The 26349-nt window shown below is 41.0% G+C and overlaps 4 protein-coding genes across 4 annotated transcripts in view; all 4 read right to left on the bottom strand.

Annotated features, from left to right (window-relative positions):
• The window catches only part of LOC126401747 (microtubule-associated protein 2-like), a 79025-nt gene extending 73317 nt beyond the window's left edge, over positions 1–5708 (bottom strand). Inside the window, exon 1 of the mRNA XM_050063223.1 lies at positions 5635–5708. The gene's annotated coding sequence lies outside the window, so the exon portion shown is untranslated. The remainder of the gene's footprint in view (positions 1–5634) is intronic.
• Positions 5709–6990: 1282 nt separating this feature from the next.
• On the bottom strand, positions 6991–13547 carry acadl (acyl-CoA dehydrogenase long chain). The gene is made up of 11 exons (XM_050063217.1): positions 13155–13547; positions 10636–10815; positions 10396–10533; positions 10148–10312; positions 10004–10070; positions 9758–9922; positions 9546–9647; positions 8618–8731; positions 8295–8422; positions 8127–8213; positions 6991–8008 (listed from the first exon to the last, which is right to left on the bottom strand). The coding sequence occupies exons 1-11, from the start codon at positions 13241–13243 to the stop codon at positions 7915–7917; spliced, it is 1329 nt and encodes a 442-aa protein (XP_049919174.1). The 5' UTR covers positions 13244–13547; the 3' UTR covers positions 6991–7914.
• A 1856-nt stretch (positions 13548–15403) lies between these two features.
• On the bottom strand, positions 15404–19572 carry LOC126401746 (myosin light chain 3, skeletal muscle isoform-like). The gene is given in 7 exon segments (XM_050063222.1): positions 15404–15921; positions 16015–16092; positions 16222–16392; positions 17425–17568; positions 19022–19049; positions 19476–19511; positions 19513–19572. Coding segments are annotated over 7 exon segments (531 nt in total). The 5' UTR covers positions 19558–19572; the 3' UTR covers positions 15404–15892.
• Positions 19573–22932: 3360 nt separating this feature from the next.
• The window catches only part of lancl1 (LanC antibiotic synthetase component C-like 1 (bacterial)), a 9313-nt gene continuing 5896 nt past the window's right edge, over positions 22933–26349 (bottom strand). The window contains exons 7-10 of the mRNA XM_050063218.1: positions 25268–25450; positions 24741–24917; positions 23798–23870; positions 22933–23636 (exon numbers count right to left, since the gene is read on the bottom strand). Coding sequence (XP_049919175.1) covers positions 23560–23636; positions 23798–23870; positions 24741–24917; positions 25268–25450 — 510 coding nt within the window. The 3' untranslated portion in view covers positions 22933–23559. The remainder of the gene's footprint in view (positions 23637–23797; positions 23871–24740; positions 24918–25267; positions 25451–26349) is intronic.

Here is a 26349-nt window from a genome sequence, read left to right as displayed (position 1 = left end):
ATGAGACTCCTCAATGGATCAACTGAAATTGAGATGCAATAGAAGAAAAAAATGTTCTCAAAAGAACATAAAGAAACCCGATATATAGAGACTGCATGTTCTAACAATACAATGACTTCAACAATGAGGCTCATTGATTCCTCCAGTACACTTCACCCAATGTTTCAGCACACAGCCGCTGCCAGTCCACTGTTTGCAAAAGGATGGGGAGAACACAATCTAGCTGTTTAGCTCCAACATCTGGAAACCATAAAGGCTCAGCACTACATAGCTTAGCCGCTACGCTAGGCTAACTGGAGGGTCCCTGGCCCATTCAGGAAGACGCTAAGGCTCATTAGTGGTTTCTTCCCACCGTTGGCCCAGGTCAGGGTCCGAAAAACCAGACTGGCCTCCAGTGTAACTACTGCATGTACTGCTGCTTCTAGTGCATCATTTAGGCTACTATTAAGTCTCAAAATAGTTCTGACTTCGATGGACGAGTGAAAAAAGAGATTTTTCCTACATGGTTTTTCAAGATCTCAGGCAAACAAAATTAAACATCTTTAACACTCAATACCACCTGCAGTTTAAAAGCTAATTTTTCCTTGAGGAATCCTGACCACCAAAAACACAGTTTGTTGTCTGTCAATAAAAATGCAATTGAAAGTTCCTTTAGACAGCACAGCCAATAAAATCCAGCCAAGCTTTGGTGCTTTGCAAACATTAAAACAGATGCAGGACCCAGCTGGCTACATATAGAAACAGACCCAGCCATAATATTATCCAGAATATGTCAACAGCCCAGTTGCCTGCATTCTCGTGTGCCAATTAGGGGTGTGAAACCGCAAACAGCAATTTAAAGCTAAACTATATGTCATAACCCTGCGAAGACAGAGACGCATAAACTTCCTGTAATAGCTCCATGTGAACATCCAGCACATTTTTTTCTTGGAATGTGCTTTTGGGCACTTGTCCACACAAACTGCTCTAAATAAAGAAAGCTTTCTAGAGGAGGGAAATAAGTTTGAGGCACATGGATCAACACGCCGTGGATTTGCTGTACGCCAGCCAAGTCGACCTGTACAAACTGTGGTAGGCGGTGTTCTTTGTCTCTCAGAAATAAACCTCTTTCCTACTCACTCCCGGTCTTCCGCAGCCTCTTATGTACAAACCCGCCATTATCACGCTGACCTCACGGATTAGCTAACATGGTTATGACACAACTTCAGAAGTGAGAGCAGCAGAAAATATTACGGATGCCAATATCTGAGGAAGTTGGTGACGGAGTGTAAGAATGCCCTGAATGAGTGTCCTCTCTGTCGAGGGGCACCGTCCGTGAGGAATGCAATGTGACACTGGCTGTCAGGGTTTGTTTGGGAGACTGGGTGCTAGTCAGCCGGAGATGGAGATGGTACAAGGGCAAGCAGGCTGGGTGAATGGTTAGAAAGACTGTCCTCTACCAGGGAGGTCACAGGATGGATCTCAGCGCCAGATACACAGTGTTTATCATACGCCATAAACTCTGCACCTGTGTCTTCAATAGTGAACTTCAAGGGCCTTCATTTTAACAGCTGTTTGACTACATCTGGACTGCAGATTTTATGTGCTGTTTGAACGTAATGCAATACAAAAACTGTGCTTTTTCTAAGATTTTGCCACACTAGCCACTACAAAGTGGCAACCTCCAGGGCTGGAAAAAAAGCTGGCTTCAAAAGCGAGTCGTCCCCCATAGACCTTGCCTGATATCAGACAGAATTGTAAACTTGTTACACTCGGTTTCCATCTTCAGTCTGACATTGCATCCACTCTAACCAATTTCTTTAGTGATTGGTGAGGGAAAATAAAATCCCCCTTCCCTGGAGAACAACATACATGTAGCTGCCTAAATTAAGGTCATTTTAAGTCCACACTGATAGTAGAACAAAGTAAAAACAAATACAATGTTGGGAGACACGTTGATTTAGAACAGCCTCGATAGCAGTGTCTATCTTGTCTATAGCATTCGTGATTGTTCTTATTACTCCAGTGCACCGCTTGATAGAAGACTAACAACAGCCTGACAACTTTGGCTGCCCCCTGATAGTTAACTGAACGTTAGTTGACCAGAAAGGTCATTAGTCGGCAAGATTTCATCTGGATGTGAGTGGGTGGAAATCACTTCACACGACAAAGAATCTTCTGGTCCCGCACTTGATGTAAGTTCGGCAGGTGAGTATTGAACATACCACCTTTTAGGCAACTACTGACCAATCAACAAGCAATAAGGACCACATTTGTAAGGGAAGAGAGGGGGTACGTAAGTGGTAAGTCTTATTCAGCATTTGGTAAAACCAGAAGACCTTAAAAAGAGTCGGATATTCAGCTTTTTTGGTATGAACATTTTATGTTAATGGTTATAAGCCTGGTTTTTGGGAGCGAAAACATATTGTAGGCGTAGATTTCAGGGGGCACACTGGGGACATGTCCCACTCAATATTTAGAACGTGTATTCGTCCCCCCAATAAAAACCTAAGAGTGGCAGAGAACTTTTACTTCAATGACAATAAAGACATTTCCATCATAAATTGATGCAGAAAAAGCACAAATTGGTGCATAAAAACTCACCAGGATGCAGGAAGTTAAATTTCCTTTCCTTTCAATCCCCCACCTGCGTCATATGTGTCCCCCCCAATGTTGAAATGAAACCTACGCCTTTGGTTAACCATACACTAGGGTTAGTCAAATATGGCCTCTTCTGGCTCCAAAAATCCAAGATAGCAAAAGTCACAATGCCAAACCAATAGCTGACGTCACGGTGACTGTGTCCATTATTTTTATACTCTATTTTTGTACACCATCCTTCTTCTCTTGGTTAAGAGCTCTGTTTTTCTCAAAGACAGTGACGCCTTGCGTTTTCAGTGTGTAATCAGTGATTCATTCTTGGAAAATGGATGATGTTGGTGTACAGGTGATAGCAGCACAACACTTCACACTATCAGCTTTTTGATTTACTCCACATCCGTAATTTCATTCCTCTACGCCCATCAAAAAGCACTCTAGTGTGCCAGGAATCAGTGTGTGTGTGAGCCTGCTCCACATGCAGGTCAGTGGGCCGTTTGGTTTGTCTGACGTATGTGAATTAGATTAGGTCCCTCTCACAGTCAAGACTTAATCACGGACTAAAGCACAGTTCTGCCAGCTCCCATTAGACACCTGTAGAGCAAAAAGGCCTCAGACGGGAGGAGCAGCAGGGGACAAAGACCTCAAACACCTGTGACGATGGCACTAGACCACACTGTGTTCACCTACTTCCCAGAGCGCACGCAAGCACACACAAAAGAGATCCATATCACCACTTACAGACCTCCAAAACCCATCACGGCATGCACATAAACCAAACACTCTTCTTCACAAATAAGCAAAACTGAGTCCAACTATCAATCCACAAACAAATCCAGAAACTGATCTTTACGCCGAACATTGTTCCAAAACAATTCCTTCCCAGGAGGAAGGAAGCACCAGCCAATACAGCGTGTCTTAATTTCAGTGGAGCGCAGAGTGGTTCTGTGGTTTCAGGATTTTGACGGCGCACCTAACCAGAATTGATGTTGGGAAATATACTTAACGTTCCCGCGTGGTGCACAGAGGTGGATTGGGTTTCCCAGTGGTTGGAAAAGCACAAAGTGGCTGAATGTATAGCTCTCACACACATACATGAACGCAGGAGGAGTCCACTAGAATTAAATTTGAGATTTAGATAAGTCGTATTTTCATAGCTTACGCAAGTAAACACACAAAACCCAACCTGTTGTTACGTGATTAAGGTCATTTCAATTACTCCATCGGTGATTAGACACAGCCCAATCTGGTCGGATGGAGGTTTGTCCTTACAGGAGGCAAGTAGGTGAAACCTGACACACGTCTCGACTGTAATACACGTTGTCAACACCTATTTGGCCCGAACTGAAAAACACATAATCTACGTTTAAATAGGTAATGAACTAATGTTTCATTTAATGCCAGTTTTTCTATCTGTGTAGTCACATGTATGGATTTCTGCCCATTCTTTGCACTGTATGTGAGGTTAATTGACAACCTCCAAGGTTTGCCTTAAAGGGACAGTTTGGATCTTCTGAGGTGGGGTTGTATGAGGTAATTATCCATAGTCAGTTTATTATAGACAGTAGATGTCTGTCAGCATGGTCCAAGTTTGGAGAAGCAGCAGAAGGGCTGACACAGAAGCTGAGCAATGTACTGCTGTGGATGGAGGAAGCAGCAAAACGTCTTTTAGCCACCTAAAAAAATGATTATCAGTTTAAGTGTACGCTATATTGAGAGCATTTTCACCAGTTTACATTGGTCTACTGCCGTCTGGTTTTGAAGAGAGATAAAATCTGATTAAACTTCCAAAAGGGTGTATGACTCTTGGCTTTAAATGACTTGCTAAGCCTCAAAGCAAGAAACAAGCTGACTGAACGCAGACATGAGCTGCAAACACACCTGTGCCCAAAAGCAATCTGCCAACACCGCAACACTTAAATCTCATTTGGTCTGAGTCAAAACCCACCATATGATTGTACATCCTCATCAGCATGTAAGGGTGTTGTTTTCATTATATATCCTCCCATACCCGGGGGTCTTATGAGACAGCAATCGGAATGTGTCGACACAAAAACTGGAGCGCAGTTTCATGAGAGTGTTAATACCTTTTCACAAAAGGAATGTTTTCACATCCAGACATGGGAAATCTATGGTTCCTGTTTCTGCTCGGTGTGTGGAGGCTGAGGCGACACTGAAAGGAGGCAGGTCTGGAACAGATCCATGCTTAATGGAAGTCTGGGCTTTTCTAGATCATTATCAATGGCTGAATATATGTATAAAATAGACATCACCACCCATCAGGGCTTCCGTTATAGCCTGCAGACATGAGGAATCAGGGCTGTCATAACAGAAATTTAACTTAATTCAACATAAAATACACATCAGTGCAAGCCACCTTTTGCTGATGCAAGCTGGTGATGACTGCAAGGGCAACTGGCTGTGGCAGACAAGATGCCAACTACAAGCTGGGCTACTCCCATATCCACAAGCCATGGCCATGGGCAAGACATGAGCCAATATATAAATGCGCAAATATGACTTCAGTTAAAATTCTCTACACATCTACATGTTAAATCCCCATCCTTTCCTCACAGGTTAGTCTGCTCTCCTGTGCTGCAGTGAATAGCTGGGGGGCAGCGCCGGTTTCAGCACCATACAGGCGTGGACCAGAACAAAAGGCGCAGGCTGCTGCAGCGGACAGAGGCGCACCAGGACGCAGCAACACAGCCACAAATAAACAGCGACTAAAACGCAGTTTCACACATTTCCACACGTGCACACACTCAATTTTTACTCTTAAATCACTTGAAAGCCACAGTGAGTTAGAAACTCCCTGTCGAGATTGCGCGCCATCATTTTACATCTCTAAATCCACGCATAACTGTACATCACACACATACACATACACACAGCTGAGGATTAGTGGACAGCAACATTAATGTACTTTGACTTTTAATTTTAAAGAAACTTTTACAGCTGCCTGTGCTGCATTAAAATAACTGAAACTCTACATGCATGCTTGTTGGTATTTATTATAAGGCAAGTAAATGACAAACAAAGAGCTTGAGCTCTTACCTGGAGGTTTAGGCTGCTGAGCGGCACTAATACCCTTGTGTGTGTGTGTGAAGGCAGAGAGCTGTAGTGACAATGAGAGCGGTATGGGGCCCTCTGATCCCTCCCATCGCAAATTAAGCTACCGTAAATGCAGCAGTGTAGGCGCAGCAGGATTATGTGGATGTGCATGACAGGGCAATCCCTCCTATATGGCATATGTGCAACATTTTTATGAGTGTAAATGCAACAAAGGCATGCAGATATACACTGATATGAAGCCAGACAGGTGCAAGGAAACGTAGAATCATGGTTAAAGAGGGTTTTGCATGTCTATAATGTGCTGCTTTGCTGAAAGGGGATGCACTGTGTCCGCAGTGGAAATGAGTGCAGAGCTGAAAGCAGCGGGGTGTGGCTGTTGCTGAGGAAACATGGAGAAGAGAGGGGGGGGGAAGGAGAGAGGAGGAGAGGAGGAGAGGGAAGGGGATAATGTGGATGCGATGCCAAGGGGAGAGTGGGAAGGAGGGGCACGAGAGAAGATGGGAGAAAGAGGGGAAGGAAAAGGAGGGGTTGGAAAATGCATCAGTGAGCAATAGCTGCACTTCTGTCCCCCCCAGGTGAGGCGTGGTGGGGATGCCGTCTGCCTCCTCAACTGGCACTGATGTGGGTTTTTTGGGCATCAGGGAGTCAGACTGGCATGCTGTGCGTATTCAGGCGCATACACCACATCCACAAAGAGTCTGATACATGGTACCCAGACATTGCTACAGCATGCTGTACCATATAATTTATAAAACTGAGAAAGCTGCTTTAAATCTTCCAGTCACATTCAACAGTCTGCTGTTGCCTGCTGAGTGTGCTGCATTGGAATCAAATGGACACTTGGTCATTTTTCATTTGTCTGACCCATTTATCCATGCATCTGCTGCCATCTATTGGTGGGTGTAAGGAAATGCACAGGGGATGGTGTCTCGCAAGTTTTTCTTCAGTTTAGGAGATATACTTTATTAACACCCGTGGGAAGGGTCAATTTTTTTTTCCCCCAGATGGGGACTTGAACCGCCGACCCTGTCCAACTCCCTCATCAAGTTTTATAAAATGTGGAGACCTTTTATTGAATATATCAAAAAGATGAGGACTCAAGCTGACTAACCATATTGGACTACTTCCTTGCATTGGACTGTACACTGTGCTTGGATCACACAAATAAACTGTGTCAATATCTGAACTTGCAATGAAGCAAAATCCTCATTTGAGTAGCTGTGTTCAGTCTCTTACTCTCAACTCGGAAATTTTCTGTAATTATTTTCCATATTACAGGATTCAGACACTTAAATCTGAATATTCTGTTGATTCTGAAAAATACTGCACAGTTAAACATTGTGTGAACTTCATTTATTTCATCAGGTGGACAGCCATAGTTGGACAATTTCAGTGTTGACATAAAGGCACATAGATCTGATTAATTAATCTTTTATGCAGCTACATACTCAACACACCATCAATAAACAACCCAATCATTTACAAAAATACTTTCTGGCTGGAATCTATTATTTTTAGTGCAATATATACAATACATTATATACACACGACTAACGCTACAGTGAGTGGACAGAAGCAAACATAAAAATAAGTTGTTTTTTTACCAACAATGTGAAATACAACATGTTTGATTGAGGTTATTGAAGGTTTTGTTCATACAATGCTTAGCATTTTGTGCTCTGTCTATTTTTTGTCAGCCTTTAAAATCAACAAATTTAATTTTCCATCTGTAAGAGGTAGGTCATTCAAGGCACACGGCATTCATGATAGACTATTACCCTTGAAACCTTGTGCAGTCATGTTAGCTTAACCCTTAATTACTGTGCAGCACCGGTTTATAACAGCGAGGCAAACTAGTAAGCTAACAGTAACGTGCTATTGATACACACTGGCCAGTAAGCTGTATTATTATTTCAAGTGTACCAACATCCTTGTGAGCCACAGTGGATTGCTTTGTAATTTTTCGAGCATGAGATTCAGAAATACCATCCACCTCAGAGACAAACATGATGTATAAATGAATAAAAAGGTAAGTTTATAGATGGCACTTTAGACTGCCCTACATTACCTTACTGTAGGCCCAGTTTAACAAGCAACTTTCAACAATAGGACGATATGCAGTAGGGGTCCCTGCTCTGTCTAAGAAACACCAGAGACACCTGCTTTAACCCAATTTACACAAATGGTGAACTAAGAAAAAACACCTGTGCAAAGCATCCCACTTTCCCCAGTGCGCCTCCACCGTGAAAACATCCAAAGTTCTCACTTCTGGCTGACGATGGTGCGGGCGATGAGCTCTTTCATGATCTCGTTGGTGCCTCCGTAGATAGGCTGAATACGGGAGTCCACAAACGCCCTGGAAAGACAAAGCGAGACAAGTCCAGCAACTTGTAGAAGGACTGGAATACGAACAATGTGGCGTTCTTCCCTGATGTTATACCGACCCTCTGGTACACAGCTTATGTGGTACTTACTTGGCAATGGGGTATTCCCACATGTAGCCCCAGCCTCCGTGGAGCTGCAGGCACTGAGTGGCCACCTTATTCTGGAGGTCAGAAGCCCTGGAGAGAAGGTGAAGGACATTAGCAAATGGCTGCAACATAGCCTGTTTTTTTGATGATGAGAAGCTAACACATTCTCACCAGAACTTGGCCATGGAAGCTGTTGCGGCATCCAGGCGTTTCTCAGCGTGGAGCTGAAGGCAGTTATCTATGAAGGATCGGCCCACACAGATCTCAGTCTTCAACTCTGCCAGCTTGTGTTGAACAGTCTGTGAAGTAAAATTAGATGCAATGATATTTATTCTCTTACGTTTTGACTGGTATGGAGTGTGATGAAGATATCTCAAAACAGTAGCTTTAGGTAAACCTTAACTTCTGAAACTCTTGGCTGCCGGTTACAGTTTAAACAGTACATAACACACAGGTAAAAACACAAGATTCAGAAAAAACCTTGTTATACAGACCTGGAGATGAGCGATCGTCTTGCCGAAAGCTTTCCTCTGCATCACGTAGTTCCTGGTTTCCTCAAACATGAACTCGCAGCTCGCAATGGCCATGCCAGCAATCGCCAGACGCTCCTTCGCCATAAAATGATAACAAGATTTACTATCAGACTGGCTGAACCGAAGCAATTACAGAGTTCCTTGTGCGGAGGTATCTCTGTAGCAACACAAATTAACTCGAAACAAGTTCATGCAGTGTTTGACAACATTATTGAAAGGATCCCTACAGAGATAGACCTTTCTGTTGAAGAGAAAGATGCTTTTTGTTTAACCAGAAACAGCCCTGAAATTGCTATCACCAAACCCACCAGACTCCATTCAAATAAACAGTGATTTTAGCATGTATAGAGCCAGCATTATTTCACATCTAACTGCATGAATTAAGGGTTTATTTTAACAAAACAAGAGTTGGTGATTGTTGAAACAGGGGAAAGACGAACCAAGATGCCTTTTGTGAGTTTCATTTCTTTTCTGTAGACTTGGGATGAGGTGTGTTTTATGATGATAAAATTACTGTTATTTTAAATGGGGTCTGGTGGGCTGTTTGTGGTGAAACAAAAAGGATCTTACTCTTTAACAAAAAGGTCTATCTCTGTAGGGATGCTTTCTATAATGTTGTCAGACACTTATAACAACAATCTGAACCTGTCAGTGGCAAAAATAAGCACTTTTAGTGGACATACATTGATGGTGCACAATTGCCCTTTAACGTTACATTGCAGGGCGTTTCGTGGCTGCCAGATGCAGCCCTCTCGCTCAATGCTGGAGCAATTTCAAAAATAGTTGTTCCCATTAGTGACTTAGACTCAAATGCATGGTAAAATAGGGTTCAGGTAGAAAATACAATAAGTTACCCTTTAAGTGAATGAGTTTAACATTTTCCTGTCACCTGAGGCAGTTCGTTCATCAGGTAGTAGAAACCCTTGTTGAGTCCCCCCAGGAGGGCGCTAGCTGGGAGTCGCACATCCTCAAAAAACAGTTCAGCTGTGTCCTTTACAAGAAGAAGAAAAAAATAGTGAGACGACAGAATCACAGTCTCCTGACGTCAATCTTTCACATGACCTTTAGCAGGATGGAAGAAGATTTAAGGAGCTCCAGTACCTGGGCCTTCAGACCGATCTTCTCCAGCTTGCGTCCTTTTTGGAAGCCCTTCATGCCATTCTCCACTAGAAACAGACTGATGCCATGTGCCGCTGACTTCGCCTCACGGTTAGTCACAGCCACAACCACCACTAAGTCAGCCATCCAACCGTTTGTGATGAACACCTGGAAAGGTGAAAGCGAAAAAGAGTTCAGGGTGATGTTGAGATCGGATGAAATGACAGTTTTGCTTTTACAGCTCATTACCTTGTTGCCATTGAGGATCCAGTCGCTGCCATCCTTCTTGGCGTACGTCTTCACACCTTGAAGATCACTGAAAAGATAGAGATGCCGTGTCATCAAAGCTACACAACACCATCGCTGATGTTGCATCTATGCTCGAGTCCTGACCTGCCTGCTCCCGGCTCCGTCATGGCAATAGCGCCGATGCATTTCCCAGCAGTCATGTCAGGGATGAAGCGTTCAATCTGTTCCTTGCTACCATAGTTGGAGATGTAGGGCATGACGATGTCGGAGTGCAGGACATAACCCGGCCCTGAGCAGTTGGAGTACATTCTGAAGGGCAAAAAAAAAAAACTGATTAAAAATAGTTTGATCTTTGATATGATGGATGTTTTCAAATTTCCAAAGCAACTTACTGCTCCTCCCACACGACAGCTGCAGAAAACACGTCTGCTCCGATGCCACCGTGCTCCTCTGGTATCAATACTCCTAGCATCCCTTGCTCACCAGCCTTCTCCCACACCTCCCTGCTCACCTGACCTGCCTTCTCCCACCTGGAACATGGAAAAGGGGATTATAGTGAGGTGGGAAAGTAACTGATTAATTCTGCATTTCTTTGTGGTTGTTCTCTGAGCATGTGCCATGCTTCCACCTACTCCTTGTGGTGTGGAGCCACTTCATCTTGAAAGAAGCGCCGGACGCTTTGTCTGTAGATATCATGGTCCTCGTTAAAGATCCGGCGGGTCCCGATGTCCATCAAGGTCTTGGCACTGGAGGTTTCTAGACGGGTTGATGGGGCAGGCTGCCCGTGATCCTGGGCTTGACTGTGCTGTAGCCTGGGAGGAATTACAGAAATGTAACCAACCATGCTCTTCTTGAACGCTGGCAAGTGGCTGATTTGGCAGCCCATGGCAAATAATTTCACTTTGGTAAAGCAACAGGTGATTATGGATATTGTAAGTTTAAGATGCTAACATTAGCATGACAGGCAGGCAGAAACTAATGTTTATTCTCATCATCATTTGTTCCTGTTTGATTATCTTCTCTATTAATTGTGAAATGTAAAAAAAAAAAAAAACACAGATAACAAAAAAAAACAAAGTATAACTTCCTAAAGCTCAATGCAATGCATTATTAAGCATTTTTCTGTTGTTATAGCGCCACCCAGTTGCCAATTAGAGTTAAATTTCTCCAGTCACCTTGAGGCGTCCTGTTCTACATATCTACCAAGTTTAGTAAAAATCGATATGGCGGTTAGGCCTAGATAAGAAATTAGCTCTCTAGCGCCCCCATTTTGTTTGATCGGGTCAATAATGGAGGGGTCCCCTCAGATTATGTGTGGACATATGCCTACAAAGTTGCATGGTGATAGGTGAAACCCTTGAGATGTTATACACCTTTATGTGATGAGCCACGGCCTCCGCAATATTCATTGCCTTATAGAAGCTCAGTTTTAGTAAGTTTTCCAACTTTTGCCAAGAGGTAACTTTAGATATTGGTCCCTAGATTATGTTCACCCAGTTTCATGCAGATCGGTCAAACTTCCTAGGAAGAGATCGATTTTAAGTGTTTTTCAAAAAATTCAAAATGGCGGAAAATCTATATAACCGGAAGTTATGGGTTCTTGAGGCAAATTTGTTCCTCACGAGGAGAGGCATCTCTGTGCAAAGTTTCATGTCTCTACGACATACGGGGCATGAGTTTGCAATTTCAATCGGTTGCTATGGCCCCCCCATTCGCATCCTCCCATGACTGTCTACTACTGTGCCAAATTTCACATGGATTGACCAAGTCAGTGAGGAGAAAAACGTGGAACAGAGACACAGACAGACACACCCACAGACAGAGTTTTCATCATTATATAGTAAAATGATTAAATATTAAACAGTTCCAGATGTGTTTATAAGTCGATCCTTGAACTGATTTGAACCCTTTCAGCTCTACATGCGAGTCTAGCAATTTACACAATTGTACTGGACATATTAACTTTGATTTTTTACTTTCCTGTCAGAGCTTCATAACTATGGAACATTCTCCCATTGGAAATAAGAAACGGTGACATCCATCACACATTCAAACAAAGGCACAAGACCTGTTTTTCAGACAATCAGACATGAGAAGATCCTGTGACTTGTATCCTTTTATTGGTTTTAAAACATCTTGCCAAAGGACTGTAGCTGAAAATTAGCCAGCTGAATTTTCTCTTTCTTTCTTTCTTTCTCAAATGCTAATTCTGAATTTATTTTTTTCAGTGTACATAAATTAAGATCCAAAAATTCAAGATTCAGAAAAATATCAAATTAATTAATAGATGTTTGGAGTTGAGTTTTTGGATGTGAATTGGACCAGTCAAATGAGCCATTAACCTAAATCTAATTTTTGAAAATGATGAAACTTAAATTTTTTTAGTCGGAATTCGTGAACATTGAATACAGTGCATTAAAATTCAGCTTCTGACATTGCAAAAATATTTTAACAAACAATGAATACTTAATATTGAAATTTAAACACCTCTGAATTCATAGCATTGAAATATTTTACTGTGAAAACCATGAATCTGAATTTATTTATGAATTCGAGTTTTTTTCCCCTCAATATTCACAAATTCAGATCCAAAAGTTCAAGTCTCAAACCTTAGAAAAAAAAAAATAAAATCAAAAATTAAAGTTAAATTTTTTATCTGTCTTTAACCAATCAAATTACAGCCACCTGAGTCTATTTTTTAAGATTCATACAGTTGAATTTTTGTACCTGAATTTACAAACATTGACAAAAACATAACTAAAACATCTCATATTTTAATTTCAAAGAGGTGAAGTCAAAAACTAAATAAAAATTATATTTTCAAAGTAAAAAAAGTTTAATGCTACGAATTAATTGTTGGTTTTCTGATCATATCAATATTAAGTCAACAGTTGCTCAAAAAGTGACAACACAATGTCAGTGTGCCAAAGGTTGACTTCAACAGACAACTGCACGTCCGCTACAATCGATAAAATATACTATTTTCCAAGAGTACAGCAGCCTTTAAATATTTAATATAACCGATGTTACTCGATAAAACTCAAACTGTCAGAATTCCGCATTTCTTGAAGTTAGCCATTAGCCCACTGACACATAACTCCACCTTCAAAGTAATATATCATTATATATTTATATATATCATATAATTTACCTTGCAGCAGCCACAAAGAGCACCTGTCCTCGCCCAGAGACATTTCTCAGTCCCAAAAGACAAGTTTTGCTGACATGTTTAAGAAACATCTTGGAGAAACGCAGGAGGACAAAAATCACGTAGAGAGATAGAAGCAAACAAGTTAAAGATCGTATGAGTAGGCAAGATGGATCACTTTATAGTCCGTCTCTGGCTCCTCTTCCGGTCTAAGAAAGGAGGTTTTATCCCTTGAGAGGTGCTCCGGGTTGTTAAGTAAATACGTTTTTAGTTCCGCTTGTAGAAACTAACTTTAATTAGAATGTAATTATTGATAAATACACTCATAATGTGATTTTGAAGCAGGTTTTCACACTTAAGGAGAAAGTTTTGCCCATCATAACAGCAGCAGAGTAAGACCTCCTGTTATTTTCTTGTCTTATCGCAGAGATTTCTTCTTCTACTAAATAAATACATGTATTCTTACTGACACCTACTGGTGGGATAAAAGGATTGCAGAAATACATGTGTTTAGTTTTCAGCAGGAGGTAAAAACCGTAAAAACTAACAGTTGGTACAAATAATCACATATATCTATATTAAATTAGCCTAGCTGATATTATGGAAAATTAATAGCATGTACTCGACAAAATAATGAGAGAAATCATATTAGAAATGAAAAGAAATATATATATTTTGGTGCAGAAATCACTGAGTATTTTATCCAGCCAAAAATAAAAGGTTTTTATCTTTAAATGTATTCTGATATTTTGCCTGTTTCAGAGATCCAATATGTAACATTATTGAAAATGCAATAATAATGTATAAAACTAAATAGATTTAAAAAAAAAACAAAAAAAAAACCCAACAACATAGATATACTTATTTACTTATTTAATCTTTGTTTCACACTAACAGGCAACATTTAATTCCACAATCGATATTTTTACCTTATAAATTTATTTAATGTATTTTTACAGTGTGGTATTAGTGCTTTTATTTATCTGACTACTTCTGACCCCAAAGGTTGTGACCCACCCCTACAGACAAATGTCAATTACTGAAACATATGTTCATCTCAAAAGTAATACTACCAAACAAAGACAAATATTTAAACGATTGAGGCTATATTTCACCTTGCAGCAGCTGCAGAGAGCGCCTGTCCTCGCCTGGAAACATTTCTCAGCCCAAAAAGACAAGTTTCAGCTACTTTTTTAACAGACATCCTCGACAAAAAAAGAAAAAAGAAATAAAGCACACAGCAGAAGATGCAAGCAAACTAGACGAGTGAGAATGTGTGAATGACTGTAAGGACAGATCACTTTTTGGTTAGTCACTGCCTCCTCCGCCGAATTACAAAAGTAAAAGTCTGCCCTCAGTCTGCCTGTAGCCTAAAAATACACATTGAAGATGTCACAAGAAAAAACAAAACACCATGATGCATTTTAAGAGTACTCGATGCAATATTGGCCCTTCAACTTGGGCTCATTGTGTACTATTGTGCACACCCATCACACCCCTGAACATAACCTGTTCCAACTTCTCTACAGATCACTGGATTTTTATTTTGGAAGTAGAGACTGCCTTTCTTTCTAGGTCAAAAAAGACTGGTCTTTGCCACATCCCTGACTGTGCTTGATTATGGGGATGTAACATATATGAATGCACCCTCCCAGTGTTTGCATGCTCTGGACTCTGTATCATGGCGTAATGAGATTTGTTACCAACTGTAATCCCTTAACTCATCACTCATTTATATTGCTTGTTTTAGAGCTGTATTTTTGTTCTATGTTGTCTGTCTATAACTTAAATTACTGCCTGTCTTGGCCAGGACACTATTAAAAAGAGATATTTTTAATCTCAAGAGGTTAACTAAAGATTACATAAATAAATAAACTGTACAACAGAACAGTTTCTTCCCCCATCACTCTGATAGAAAGTTACACAAATCTATAGTGTCAATAATCCTATGGCACTTCAGTTAAAAACACAGACTGTGCTCCCTCCCAACCCACAGACCTACTCTACTGACCCCTGTGTTAGAAAACACCCTTGTCCCAAACAAGAATTCACACCTTCAATCTATCTATCCATCTATCTATGTTATTTGCAATGGGTTGCAGAAACAACCTGTATTTGTGTCTATTGACTTTGTATAGTGGGATATTAAGTACACACTTGTGTATGTACACACACTATATGTACACACTCAGCAGAACAACTGTTGGTCAATAAAACAATGTGGTCAATAAAAGATCAAGAACCAACCCAGATGGGATGTACGTTGGAAAAGTTTATTCTGAAATGAACAGAGTGACAATAAATAAAACTTTTCTGGGAAGACTTTTGGCGGTCTATCCACAACCATTTTCCAGCACCTTTGGCATTGCTGGGCCAGTGATGGCGTGACTGAATGAGGTGGCGGTGGGAAGGTAGGGATCTACCCTCACTTGATGAGCGGTCATCCCTTCTCCCCCGTTCCTCACCCCATGTGGCGAGTGGAGACACGCCCCGGTTGGAGTAGAGGCCAAGTGATGGGAGGTCTTCAGCGGAGAGGTGGTGGTGATGTCCCGAGAGAGGAGGGTTGGTGACGAAATGGAAAGAAAAACAAAATAAACAACAAGATGGGTTTGCTTCAACATCCCTTGTACATAGTCCTTGTCTTTCCTTGGTTGGTCTTTGATACAGTGAAGATGTCCTGAACACTGATGGGCTGTCTGTAGGGGAGCTACAGTTTCCTCAGCACTCCAACTGCTGGCCTCTTACACAGACATGATGTGCTTGACGAAAGCTGGAGAAAGACAAAGCCATATGAGTAAATCTTAGGCGTTACATATTTATTAAAAAAGAAAAAGAAAAGGCATGCCAGGAAGTATCAGCTTACCCTCATAGTGCACACTGCCGTTCTCGTCCTCCTGGCCGGCCATAAGAGCATCAATCTCTGTCTCATTCATCTTCTCTCCTGGAGATGTACAGGGATCCATGTCAGACTCTCTGTTTCACACACACGCTCACACACACACACACACACACACACACTGTGCGTGCTAAGCAGACTATATTTGTGCACTTCTATATTTGGGGAACTCACCCAGGGTGGACAGCACGATGCGCAGCTCAGCGCCCATGACTGTGCCGTTGCCCTCCTTGTCGAAGACGCGCAGACCCTCAACGTAGTCATCATAGGTACCCTTGGGGAGGGCGTCGACCTGCTTCAGCATGGGAAGGAAAGCGTCGAAGTTGAGCCTCTTGTTGGCCATGTCTGTTGGAAATGTCACACGGAGGGCACCATAAACAACCACAGACCTCTCCTCTGTGCTCACTAACTTTACGAACGTTATCTTGTGCTACTGCTATGCTATGTTTTAGCATTTGGCTTTATCTCATAATTCTTTGATGTCTTTAATTTTTGTCTATGACTGTGCATATGGAGGCAAACTAGAGACAAAAGTATTTTTATTTTTGACAATCACTGAATGGTAAATAGTGAAATTCAAACAGCACTGAATTAATAGAATTTTAGTATTTTTTTGAGGGACTTTGTATCATGAAATTTCATGATTTTCACTTTTAAAAAGCTTAATTTGAATTTTTTAAATTTTATTCTTACAAATTCAGATAAAAAAATAAACCATCAGAATTTTAAAAATTACATCTAGGTTGCTAAAATGCAATTGGTCATATTTAGATATAAAAATCTAAGATATAGCATTAGTCAAACTTAATCAGTCAAATTAGGATCCAAAAATTCAAGTTAAATAATCTTTTTTTTTTCTTTTCTTTTTTTTTTTTGTAAATTCTAAAACTTGAATTTGGGGATCTGAATTTGTGAACACTGAGAAAAACATAATTGAGAGAAATTATTGAATTGAATTTTGATTTTCAATGTTCACAAAATTCAGCTCCAAGAATTAATGTTTCAGAATTAAAAAAAAAAAAAAAAAAAAATGGAGTCACGGACTCAAATTAGATTGGTCAAATAAAGACCCAAAAATTTCAACTGGAATTTTTTTTTTTTTTTCAAATTCTTTTTTATATAAATTTGTGAACACTGAGAAAACTATAATTGAGAAAAATGAAAATTGCAAATCAAGAAATTTCAATTTTCAATTTCAAAGAGGTGAATTCGAAACAAATAAATTCAGATACATTCTTTTTTTTTCCATAGTAAAGCATTTCAAGCTATTCATTCAGTGGTGTTTAAATTTCATTGTTTGTTGTTAGAATGCAAATACTTCTGTCACCTATTTGCTTCCATATATCTGCATTTTGCAAGCATGCAATGGGGTCTCACCTTCTGCGGTGGGGTTGCCCAGGATCTTGTTAACATCCTTGTTGGTGGGGTTCTGGCCCAGAGCGCGCATGATATCAGCCACCTGGTTGAAGGCCACCTGGCTGTCACCGACTCTGTCAAAGAGGCCAAAAGCCTCCTTGAAATCTGGCAAGGGAGAGTAAGTGAGAACTTTGAGTTACAAAGACACAAGTCAGTAAAAGAACCAAAAATACATGATGCCCTCTGCTATAGTGCTCACAACAGTTAAGTGGCTACACACACTGGAAAGCTATGTCTCGATGGCATCAGAAGAAAGAACTAAATGGCAAATGGTAAAAAATATGTCAAGGCTATTGGACAATTTATATTGCCCCCAGAAAGTTACATCGGATTTGTCCGGTACGTCTGTAATGTTCTCTTTTTGTGCAAATGCCTTTGGGTTTTCTATCCTTCAGGGTTTTAGTCAGCTATGGCAGCCATGTGGTGCCACACTGTTTCCGAGGATCAAAGACAGTAGAAGCCGCATACTTCAGTCATTGTTCCCCGATAATTGGAAGGGACAGCTGTATCCAAGCAGAGAGGAGGAAGGTACCGAACAAAGGTTAGCTATTCCTATGAATCCTACCAGGAAGCCAACTCAAAGTGACCTTTTTGACAGATTAATGGTCTGAACAGCAGCAGAAGGAACAGCTGTACCTCCCACCCCACCTCCACCCCCGCCCCTTTTGACCCCCTCTCCATTCCTGCCTCCGCTTGCATTTGAGAGGCATTTAGGTCGACATCGGGAGCAAACTGATACACCCCGAGAGAGGAACCCTGGCCATATAGAGGCATGGCAGCACGGCCCTGCTCAAGTTAAACATAAGAATGCTGACTGTGTTGTAACCAACACCTTGTCATGCATGGCTTGCATGTGTTTCACTGTAGTATAAATGTACCAGGATGTGCAGGAGCAGCACTTTTTTTTGGGTGCAAAGCAAATTGAAAGTCCATACAAACCAATTAGCTTGACAGGAAGTGCTTTTGCCTCCAACTCTAAGATACACGACTATCCATACCGAAGCCATTATGTAGGCCTATTACCCATCGGCAGAGGCACAACAAATACCTTTCACCAAACACAGGGTAATGTTTATAGAGGGCACATCTTTCAGCATTGAACAAAAGGGTTGGGGATGGTGCTCGGGGATCAGAGTCTGGATTCCGCATGTAATAGGACGCCGCTGAGGCTGCATCTTAAATCCTGACCTCGGGATTAACGCCTCTGCTGCGTGCGAGCCACAAGACAAGGCTAGGGCGGCTTAGAATAGACATATCTCGAATTCTCCTCGACAACTGGACAAGTCCGTGAAATGGCACGTCCTTTGGCGGGCTTCAGTACGGAACTCTCTTCATCCCTTCTTTCACCTTTTAGGAGTTAATTTGGACTAGAGGTTTAACTGAGCAAACAACTACCCCGAGTTTGTTAAGTGTGACAATTAAAATTCCTCGCTAGGAAAGGTTTGGGGCATAATGTCACCACGAATGATTGTGAGACGTTAAGATTCTCACAGCCTGTTTCTCACACGTCAAGCTTTCTGTAAGGGACGAGGACGAATCTTGGTGTTTCTTCACTTACCCTCAATCTGGTCCGCTGAGAACTCGGTCTGTCACGTGGAAACACACAAAAACGCACATGTACACAAAAGACAATGCACATTTACGAATACACAAACACAGAGAACGCAGAGAAATGAATGAGTGAAGAAGATGCACAGACAAAGTCCAGTTCATGTAAGACTTCCTAACAATGCTCAAGCAGAGAATGTAATGCTGTAAACTGTGGGTGTATTTTAAAGTGGTGGTCCCAAGAACTTTTAACACATTTTTTAAAGACAAGCTTTTTAGAGCAAAAGTCTTGATTTCTCCTTCCTATCACGATTTCATTGATGCCAATTAAGTCCCAACTTTGAGCTTATTCTGCAGAGATGGTATCCAAACCCATGCCACAAAGAATTGTCCCTGGCAGAAAAAAAAGTAACTCCATCGGCACCGCCCCACCCAAAGGGTCCAAAACACAATTATGTACACACCATTTTGGAGAGAAGGAGCTGGAGGAGCGGAAAGAAAGGAGAAGAGAAGCTGAAGTCCCAAGACAGAGTGGTCCTGAGCCATGGTCAAAGCTGCCTCTTATTTAACCCCGGCACGTGACGTCACGTATGCTAATGGGGCGGATCAGATGACACGTTGGAACATCTTTAACTTTCTTAGGGCAAACGGAAAGGAGAGCTGTGCGTCCCGCGCAGTGGGAGTAGGCCTTTAGAAGGGGACAGGGGTATTTTTAGAAGGCCAAAGAACTGTGTCAAGACTCCATGTCTTGTGTCTCAAGACTTGAAACTGTTTTATTTCTATAAAGACAAAACACCATTAACTTTCATTAGCTTGACATCTAAACTTTGGAGGGAGGTTTTTGGATGCAGTTGAACCATGACAGTGAAAATACAGAGAAGTCAGCTACCTAGTGGCCCACTGCAGAGGGGCTCCAAGCCCAGAGAGCTCATTTACAAGGTGATATTTTTAAACTGTCAGCGTGCTCCTCCTCTTATGGTGAAATAGCAGCAGGGCAAAAACCATCTGAAAAGTTGATTCCATTCTGACAGGCGTTGCAAAAGTCAACTTTTAATGGCAGTTTATTTAAGACCTTAATATACATTCATAATACTACAGTATAAGGTTTATAAATCAATGCACCAGATTATCTGCAACATAGCTAATGGAGACATCCCAAAGTTCATGTTTTTAGTAGTTAAATCAAGCGCTATAATGCATTAGAGTGAAATCGAGGTTATAAAGTGATAATAATAGGTTAAGTTACCCAGAAGTAAAGACTTGATTATATAATCTATGCAGGTGAAATGACCCGAGCGCAGAGCGGCTTCACAGAGCTCTCCATGGTGCTGATGACTGTATCAAAAGGAATCCATTATTATTAATGCAGCAGATGCACAAAACTTAATTGTAACATTTGCTATTACACAAATAAATACATTTCTGCACCATTAACCACCACAGACTCGTATCTGTGCTCACTACCTTGGTGAATGTTGTCTTGTGCCACTGTTGTACTATGTTTCAGCATTTAGCTTGATCTTATAATTCTTTTATGTCTCAAAGCTTTGTCTATGATTGTCTGTATGGAAGCAAATACGAGACAGAAGTATTTTAATTTTAACAATAACTGAATACTCCAATTTTTTTTTTTTTTTTTTTTAGAATTAAAAAAATACATTTAGGTTGCTAAAATCCAATTGGTCAAATTTAGATATATCAGTCAAACTTGATCGGTCAAATTCGAATCCAAAAATTCAAGAAAAAATAAAAATGAAATAAAAACAATTCTTCTTTTTTAAATTCTTAAACTTCAATTTCTGGATTTGTGAATATTGAGGAAAATACAATTGAGAAAAATGAATGAAAAGTCTTCATTTGCAATTTTAAAAGCTGAATTACATTTTCAAAAATTCACTTTTCAGAATTTCAAAAAAATAGATTCAGTTTGCTCAAATTCGATTAGTCAGTTTATCAAATTTATTTATTTTTAAATTCTGAAACTTGAATTTTTGAATCTGAATTTGTGAACACAGGGAAATATAACTGAGAAAAATGAAAACACATTCAAATTCAGCTTTTGAAATTGCGGGTTGAACTCATACATGATCTTTCAAAGTTAAATATTTCAATGCTATGAATTCAGTGGTGTTTAAATTTCAATACTAAGTTTTCAGTCATTATCAAATTCAAATATTTGTCTTTTATTTGCTTCCATATTGTTGAACCTGTAGTGTTAATTACTCTGTTTAATTTTTGAATTCAAGTTAATTTTTGAATATGGAAACAGAAGTTTAACTAAACAATCCTAATTCAAGGTCCATCCTGCCTCTGTTGCAGGGTCAACAGGTATAAACAAGCTCAATTTCAAGACTTTGTATATACAATTTAAGACTAAACACACCAAAAATAAAAAAGATACTCTTGGCAAGTTAACAAATTGATGTATGTTCAAAATGAGCAGTAAGGATCAAACTCTGTTCTTACTGCTCTGCACAGAAAATATGTTCAATGATCTAAATGTGTATAGGGGGTGAAAATAGGCTGAGGGTGTCGAATGTGCAAGGTGCTACACTGCCCTAGTGTTTCTTATTAATGGAAAAATATGCTGTTTTGCATTGGTATTTGATTTTGTTGTCATGAGTGTGGGGCTTTTACTTTTTTGTACTGTCCAATTACTTTTAATGTGTGCATAGCTTCATTAGCTGACCCATGAATTTTTCTTGCATTAAAGGTTAAATTACACTGTATAAGATGCAGTCTGCACCCAAAATATCTAGCTCTGCAATTCCCACACAAGCCTCTGATGGCCACTGTATATTTAGTATAATCTTTAGATTCATTTTGCATTAATAAAATGATAGATATGAATGTTGTCAGGGTATTATTTACATCATTTCTGACTTGCCACACATTTTTGCCCAAGGACTGTACTTGATTTTGTGCAGTGTAGAGTGGATTAGTCTTTGGCTGCTAAATCAAAAGTGTCAATTTGTAAGCATGTGGTTTTGGACTCAAACTTTATTTTCCTGCACAGACTCTCCAAATGACAGAGCTGAGAGGGAGAACAAGTGTAAATACTCACAAAGGCAGCGTGCACAGGATTAGATAACTCACTAACAGTGTGTGTGTGTGTGTGTGTGTGCTGCCAGACTGCATGGACCAGAACATTTATGTCCTGCAGCTACGGAACTGACGGAAAAGACTTAGAGGCCATTTGTGAGACTGAGTGAAAGACACCACTCCCCTGGACAGATGAGCTCTATTTTTACTCCCATTCCTGCTGGAGGTGTTCGGTTTCTCCTACGCTGGGCTGGCTCTGTGGAGGTGGGGCTGGAGAAAATGTACACTCCTGCTCCCCAAGACTGGTACAGTAACCACCCTTTAGCCCTCCAAAACCCCAGCTGACGTCAGGTCATGAAGAAGCACGGGCAGGGGGCTTAAAAAAGAGTGGGGGTATTGTGTCGTTGCTTGGTTTTCACGAGTGTTACGTGAGCCTTATTTGGAATAGAGAGCAGGCCAGTTGAGCCAAGTGGATTTTAGACACTTGCCACTGTGACAGGAGGCTTCTTTTAGAGGCTTAAAACTGACAGTTTACAATGAGAGAGATGTCAAAAGTGTATGTCTCCTGCATGCCTGTGTTATCTCAGGGCTTAAAAGACGATTCATTACATAATTAGGGTAAAGCAGATCAAATAGTGGACACTTTTTCCACCATCTTGTAAGCGGTATCCATATATCCGCTGACTTCATTAGCATTAAATTTGACAGTCAAATTCATAAAGTGACCAAGGTGAACGCACTACATTTGCCAAGTGGAGGTCAATCGTCTCATTAATTCACAAGTTCCAGCCTCTCTGCTGCCCTCTTGTGGCCTTTCTGTGCTGCTGCATACTCACAAAGACGAGCAGGAGCTAAGGGAATTCACCACAAAGCGACAGCTGTAAAAAGACACATGGTTTATTGCTCAGACAGTGCAAAGGACAGGCAACAGTTTACACTGCAGGGTTAATCCCTTCACACATGGCACAGCTTGTACTGAATTATATTTAGTGCATTGTTCCTAGCTTTGCTGCTGACTCTGAGAAAGAAAACAGAAAAGCTGTGCAAACTAAAAGCATCCATGTCCCTATTTTTTTTTTAACATATCAAGCTTACAGAATAATAGAAATATTTAGTAAGTTAACACTGTTTAGTTTCACCATGTTTTAATTTATGTTTTGACAGCCAGAAAATTGGTTTCTATCCTTTTGCTGAAACCTTTAAAGACGTCACAATCTGAGCAACAGCCAAGCAAGAATTTCATTTATACAGAAAAAACAAAAAGCGACTTAAGCTCTCCCCTTTGACACATCTTTACGACAATTATGTAGCTGAGATTTATCCTGTTAATATCATGGAAAATCCCAGGAGAGAAGAGAAGAGCAGGAAAAACGTGGCATGACGTTGTGTTGCTTTGAATGTGTTGTGTTTCCATGCGTGTGTGTGTGTGTGTGTGTGATGGACAGCAGAAGTGCGGGTCTTCTCCTTGTTCTTTTCTCCCACAGTGTGAGTGGGGAGGACTCACTTCTACACCTCAAAGGCTGGGAACCTCGATTTCATCGGCTGTAGGAGGTCGGCCAGGAAGTAGATGGTGCCGGCCATGCCTGTGAACAGGAAGTGAGATGGTGTGTTTACATAATATAATTTAAAACGATCGGTTTAATTAGATTTAATCAGTTCTATTTGGTGATTAAAAAGTTGACACAAACCAAGTATTCTAACAACAGGATATGTATGGCAAGTGGGACATGTCATCACAGATTACCTTCAAAAAGTGAGAAGGGAGTGTCTGGTGTTCGGCATCCATGTTTGCCATAGTTCATGCACCAGTCGGCAAACTGCAGAGACAGAGAGAGACAGTGTCATAATAACATTCCCCTTCTATAACAACAGTTGACTGTAGTCGCAGCGTCTCAGGAGAATAGAGAGCAATGTCAACAACTGCTAAAAATTGTGCTCCTCTTAGTGAAATCCTAGCATCTGTCGAGGTATCACATTATGACCACAATGTCACTGTGTTGCGCTGGGAGCATGTAGCAGAGCTTAGGCGAGACATCTGAAGAGTCTATTTCCATCCTCTATGAATAGATTCATATTAATGATGGTACACGTGGGACTCGTGCCACCTGGAGTGCATCCAAATAGAGCTCGCTGCCAGGCCCGCTCGGCCCACTTTGACGCCGACTCGCACCGACAGCTACCAACCTATTGTCAATAAACATAAAAGGCCCTGCCTCTCACATGCCCCCTGTCTCTGGAATAATTTTCGATTGTAAGGCTGGCGAGGGGCCAACTGTGCTATGATTGGTTGTCCTTTGAGCTAAGTTTAATGTGACTTTCACATCTTGCATCAAAGTCAGAGGACGCCAAGGAAAGACACAATATGAAGCCTCAAAAAGAGACAGAAAATTACCTCCCTCTATTTGTTATGGCATCATACTCCGAGGGATGCTACAGAAGGGTAACGCATTCATTAGAGGGGAAAAATTCAGTTCCTATTTTCTGAATTAATGAGACAAAAATTCAGAAAAATTCAGAAAAACAAGTGCAGATGTCATGAATTCTGAGATAATGATCTCATTTATTCAGAGAAAATATTGATATAGATAGATTGATATTTTTGCGCAAGAGAGGGCACTGTGTCTCCATAGGATGGAGTGAATGATGTGTACTGATTACACTGTAAAGTCTCATTAATGTGCTCTCACAATGCAGGCTCTGTACAGGTACTTGGGGTCCTGCGTTAGCCGGTAGAGAGCCAGGAAGGTGTAGGCGTTCCCCGCCGCACCGTGACACAGCCCGTAGCCCTTCTTCAGCAAGCCGTAACGCCACACCACCTCTCCGCACTGCAGGGCGTCCTCCAGGTACTGGGACACTCCAAACACCTGGGACAAGGGAAGGTCAAGGAAGGTTTTTGTTTTATTTTTTTCCCTAATTACTTGTAAGAAAGTCAGTGCAGAAGTTTGACAGAAAAACATTTGTTGTCAGGAAAACAAAATCATGTTTTCATACTTCATTATTTTGACAGAAAATAGAAAAGAACGCCTTCACAAAATCCACACAAATGACTTGACATAACAAGCAGCATCATATCAGCTGAGATTACAATGGAACTGACAAAACTTCACCACAAGATGGCACTGTGACTCTGTAAATGAACTCCCCTTTTATTCTCTACATGACTGGACTCCATCACAGTAACTCTTCAGTATTCATTTGCCCCCTCAGTGTTTACCTTGTACGCCTGCAGGAGCATGTAGACCACCCCCGGCGCCCCGTGGCACCAGTGCACCAGCAGGTCCCGATCGTCGCCGATGCAGGGGGGGTAGTTTCCTGTGGGGAACTTGAGACGGCAGACGTGGTCGACGCTGGGCTTCACCAGCCTGTGGACGTACTCCTCAGTACCGACAAATCCTGGCTGTGAGGGAGAGATCGGACCATCAGGGTGGAAGTAACCCTTGGGTGTACAGTAGTTGGAGTAAGTCTAACAACATGGGCGTTTTCCTTGGCTTGACATTGTTTGACAGGAATTTCCATCTCTATTACAACTACCCGCATTTAGATGTGTCTAACCGATGACACACTTGTCTCGAGTCAATGACGTTTAAAATCGGCAGGTTGATCCACTGCTGAAGTTCCCCCATTATTTTGCTGCCAGTGTTTTTCCATCACATAGCACGGCAGGTAACAGAAGTTGTTTACCTGGAGGTGACTGTTTGCAGAGGTGCAGTAAGAGCCTGTTGTCAGCAGCTGTTCATCTCAGCATCTTACCGTGGCTCAGTCTGCTTGTACTCCTCCCGACTGAGGTATAACTGGACTTGTTTTAATTGAAAAAAAGTGCGCACATTTCACTTCCTACAGTATGGATTCTTCACAATAAAAGCCCCCTGTTTTTTGCTATTTAAAAGCTTTTATTATGAATTATGAATTATTATAAATGCTAAATATTCACTGGTTCTGGTGAGGATTTGTTTCTTTTCTTTGTTTTCATTTTTTGTGTAAATCGAATATTTGTGAAGTGTTGTCTGTGGGCTTGGGCAATGTGGCAAGATTATCGTTCAACTTGATACTGGTTGGCCACGATGACGATGTTCAATTATGGCTGTTGTGAATTTTGCTGCTCATTTAGGTGCTTCACAATAAAAGTTTATACATAACAAAATAGGGATGCACCGAAATGAAAATTTGTGGCCGAAGCCGAAGCCGAATATTATTAAACGCTTGGCCGAATACCGAGTACCGAATACCGAATATCATTGTTTAGTTTTTCATTAGTTTTTGCAGATGAACCCCCTCGAAATTAGTGTTGTCACGGTA

Source organism: Epinephelus moara, chromosome 15, assembly GCF_006386435.1.
Source record: "Epinephelus moara isolate mb chromosome 15, YSFRI_EMoa_1.0, whole genome shotgun sequence".
NCBI lineage: Eukaryota > Metazoa > Chordata > Actinopteri > Perciformes > Serranidae > Epinephelus > Epinephelus moara.
Note: the sequence above shows the minus strand (reverse complement) of the source record. Positions and strands in the feature narration are given on the sequence as shown.

Coding starts and splice junctions, on each gene's coding strand:
- acadl (XM_050063217.1), bottom strand. CDS start 13,243: ATGTTTCTTAAACATGTCAGCAAAACTTGTCTTTTGGGACTGAGAAAT. Junction 10,534..10,635: donor GTGGCTCCACACCACAAGGA/GTAGGTGGAAGC, acceptor TCCATGTTCCAG/GTGGGAGAAGGCAGGTCAGG. Junction 8,214..8,294: donor GCTTCCATGGCCAAGTTCTG/GTGAGAATGTGT, acceptor CCTTCTCTCCAG/GGCTTCTGACCTCCAGAATA.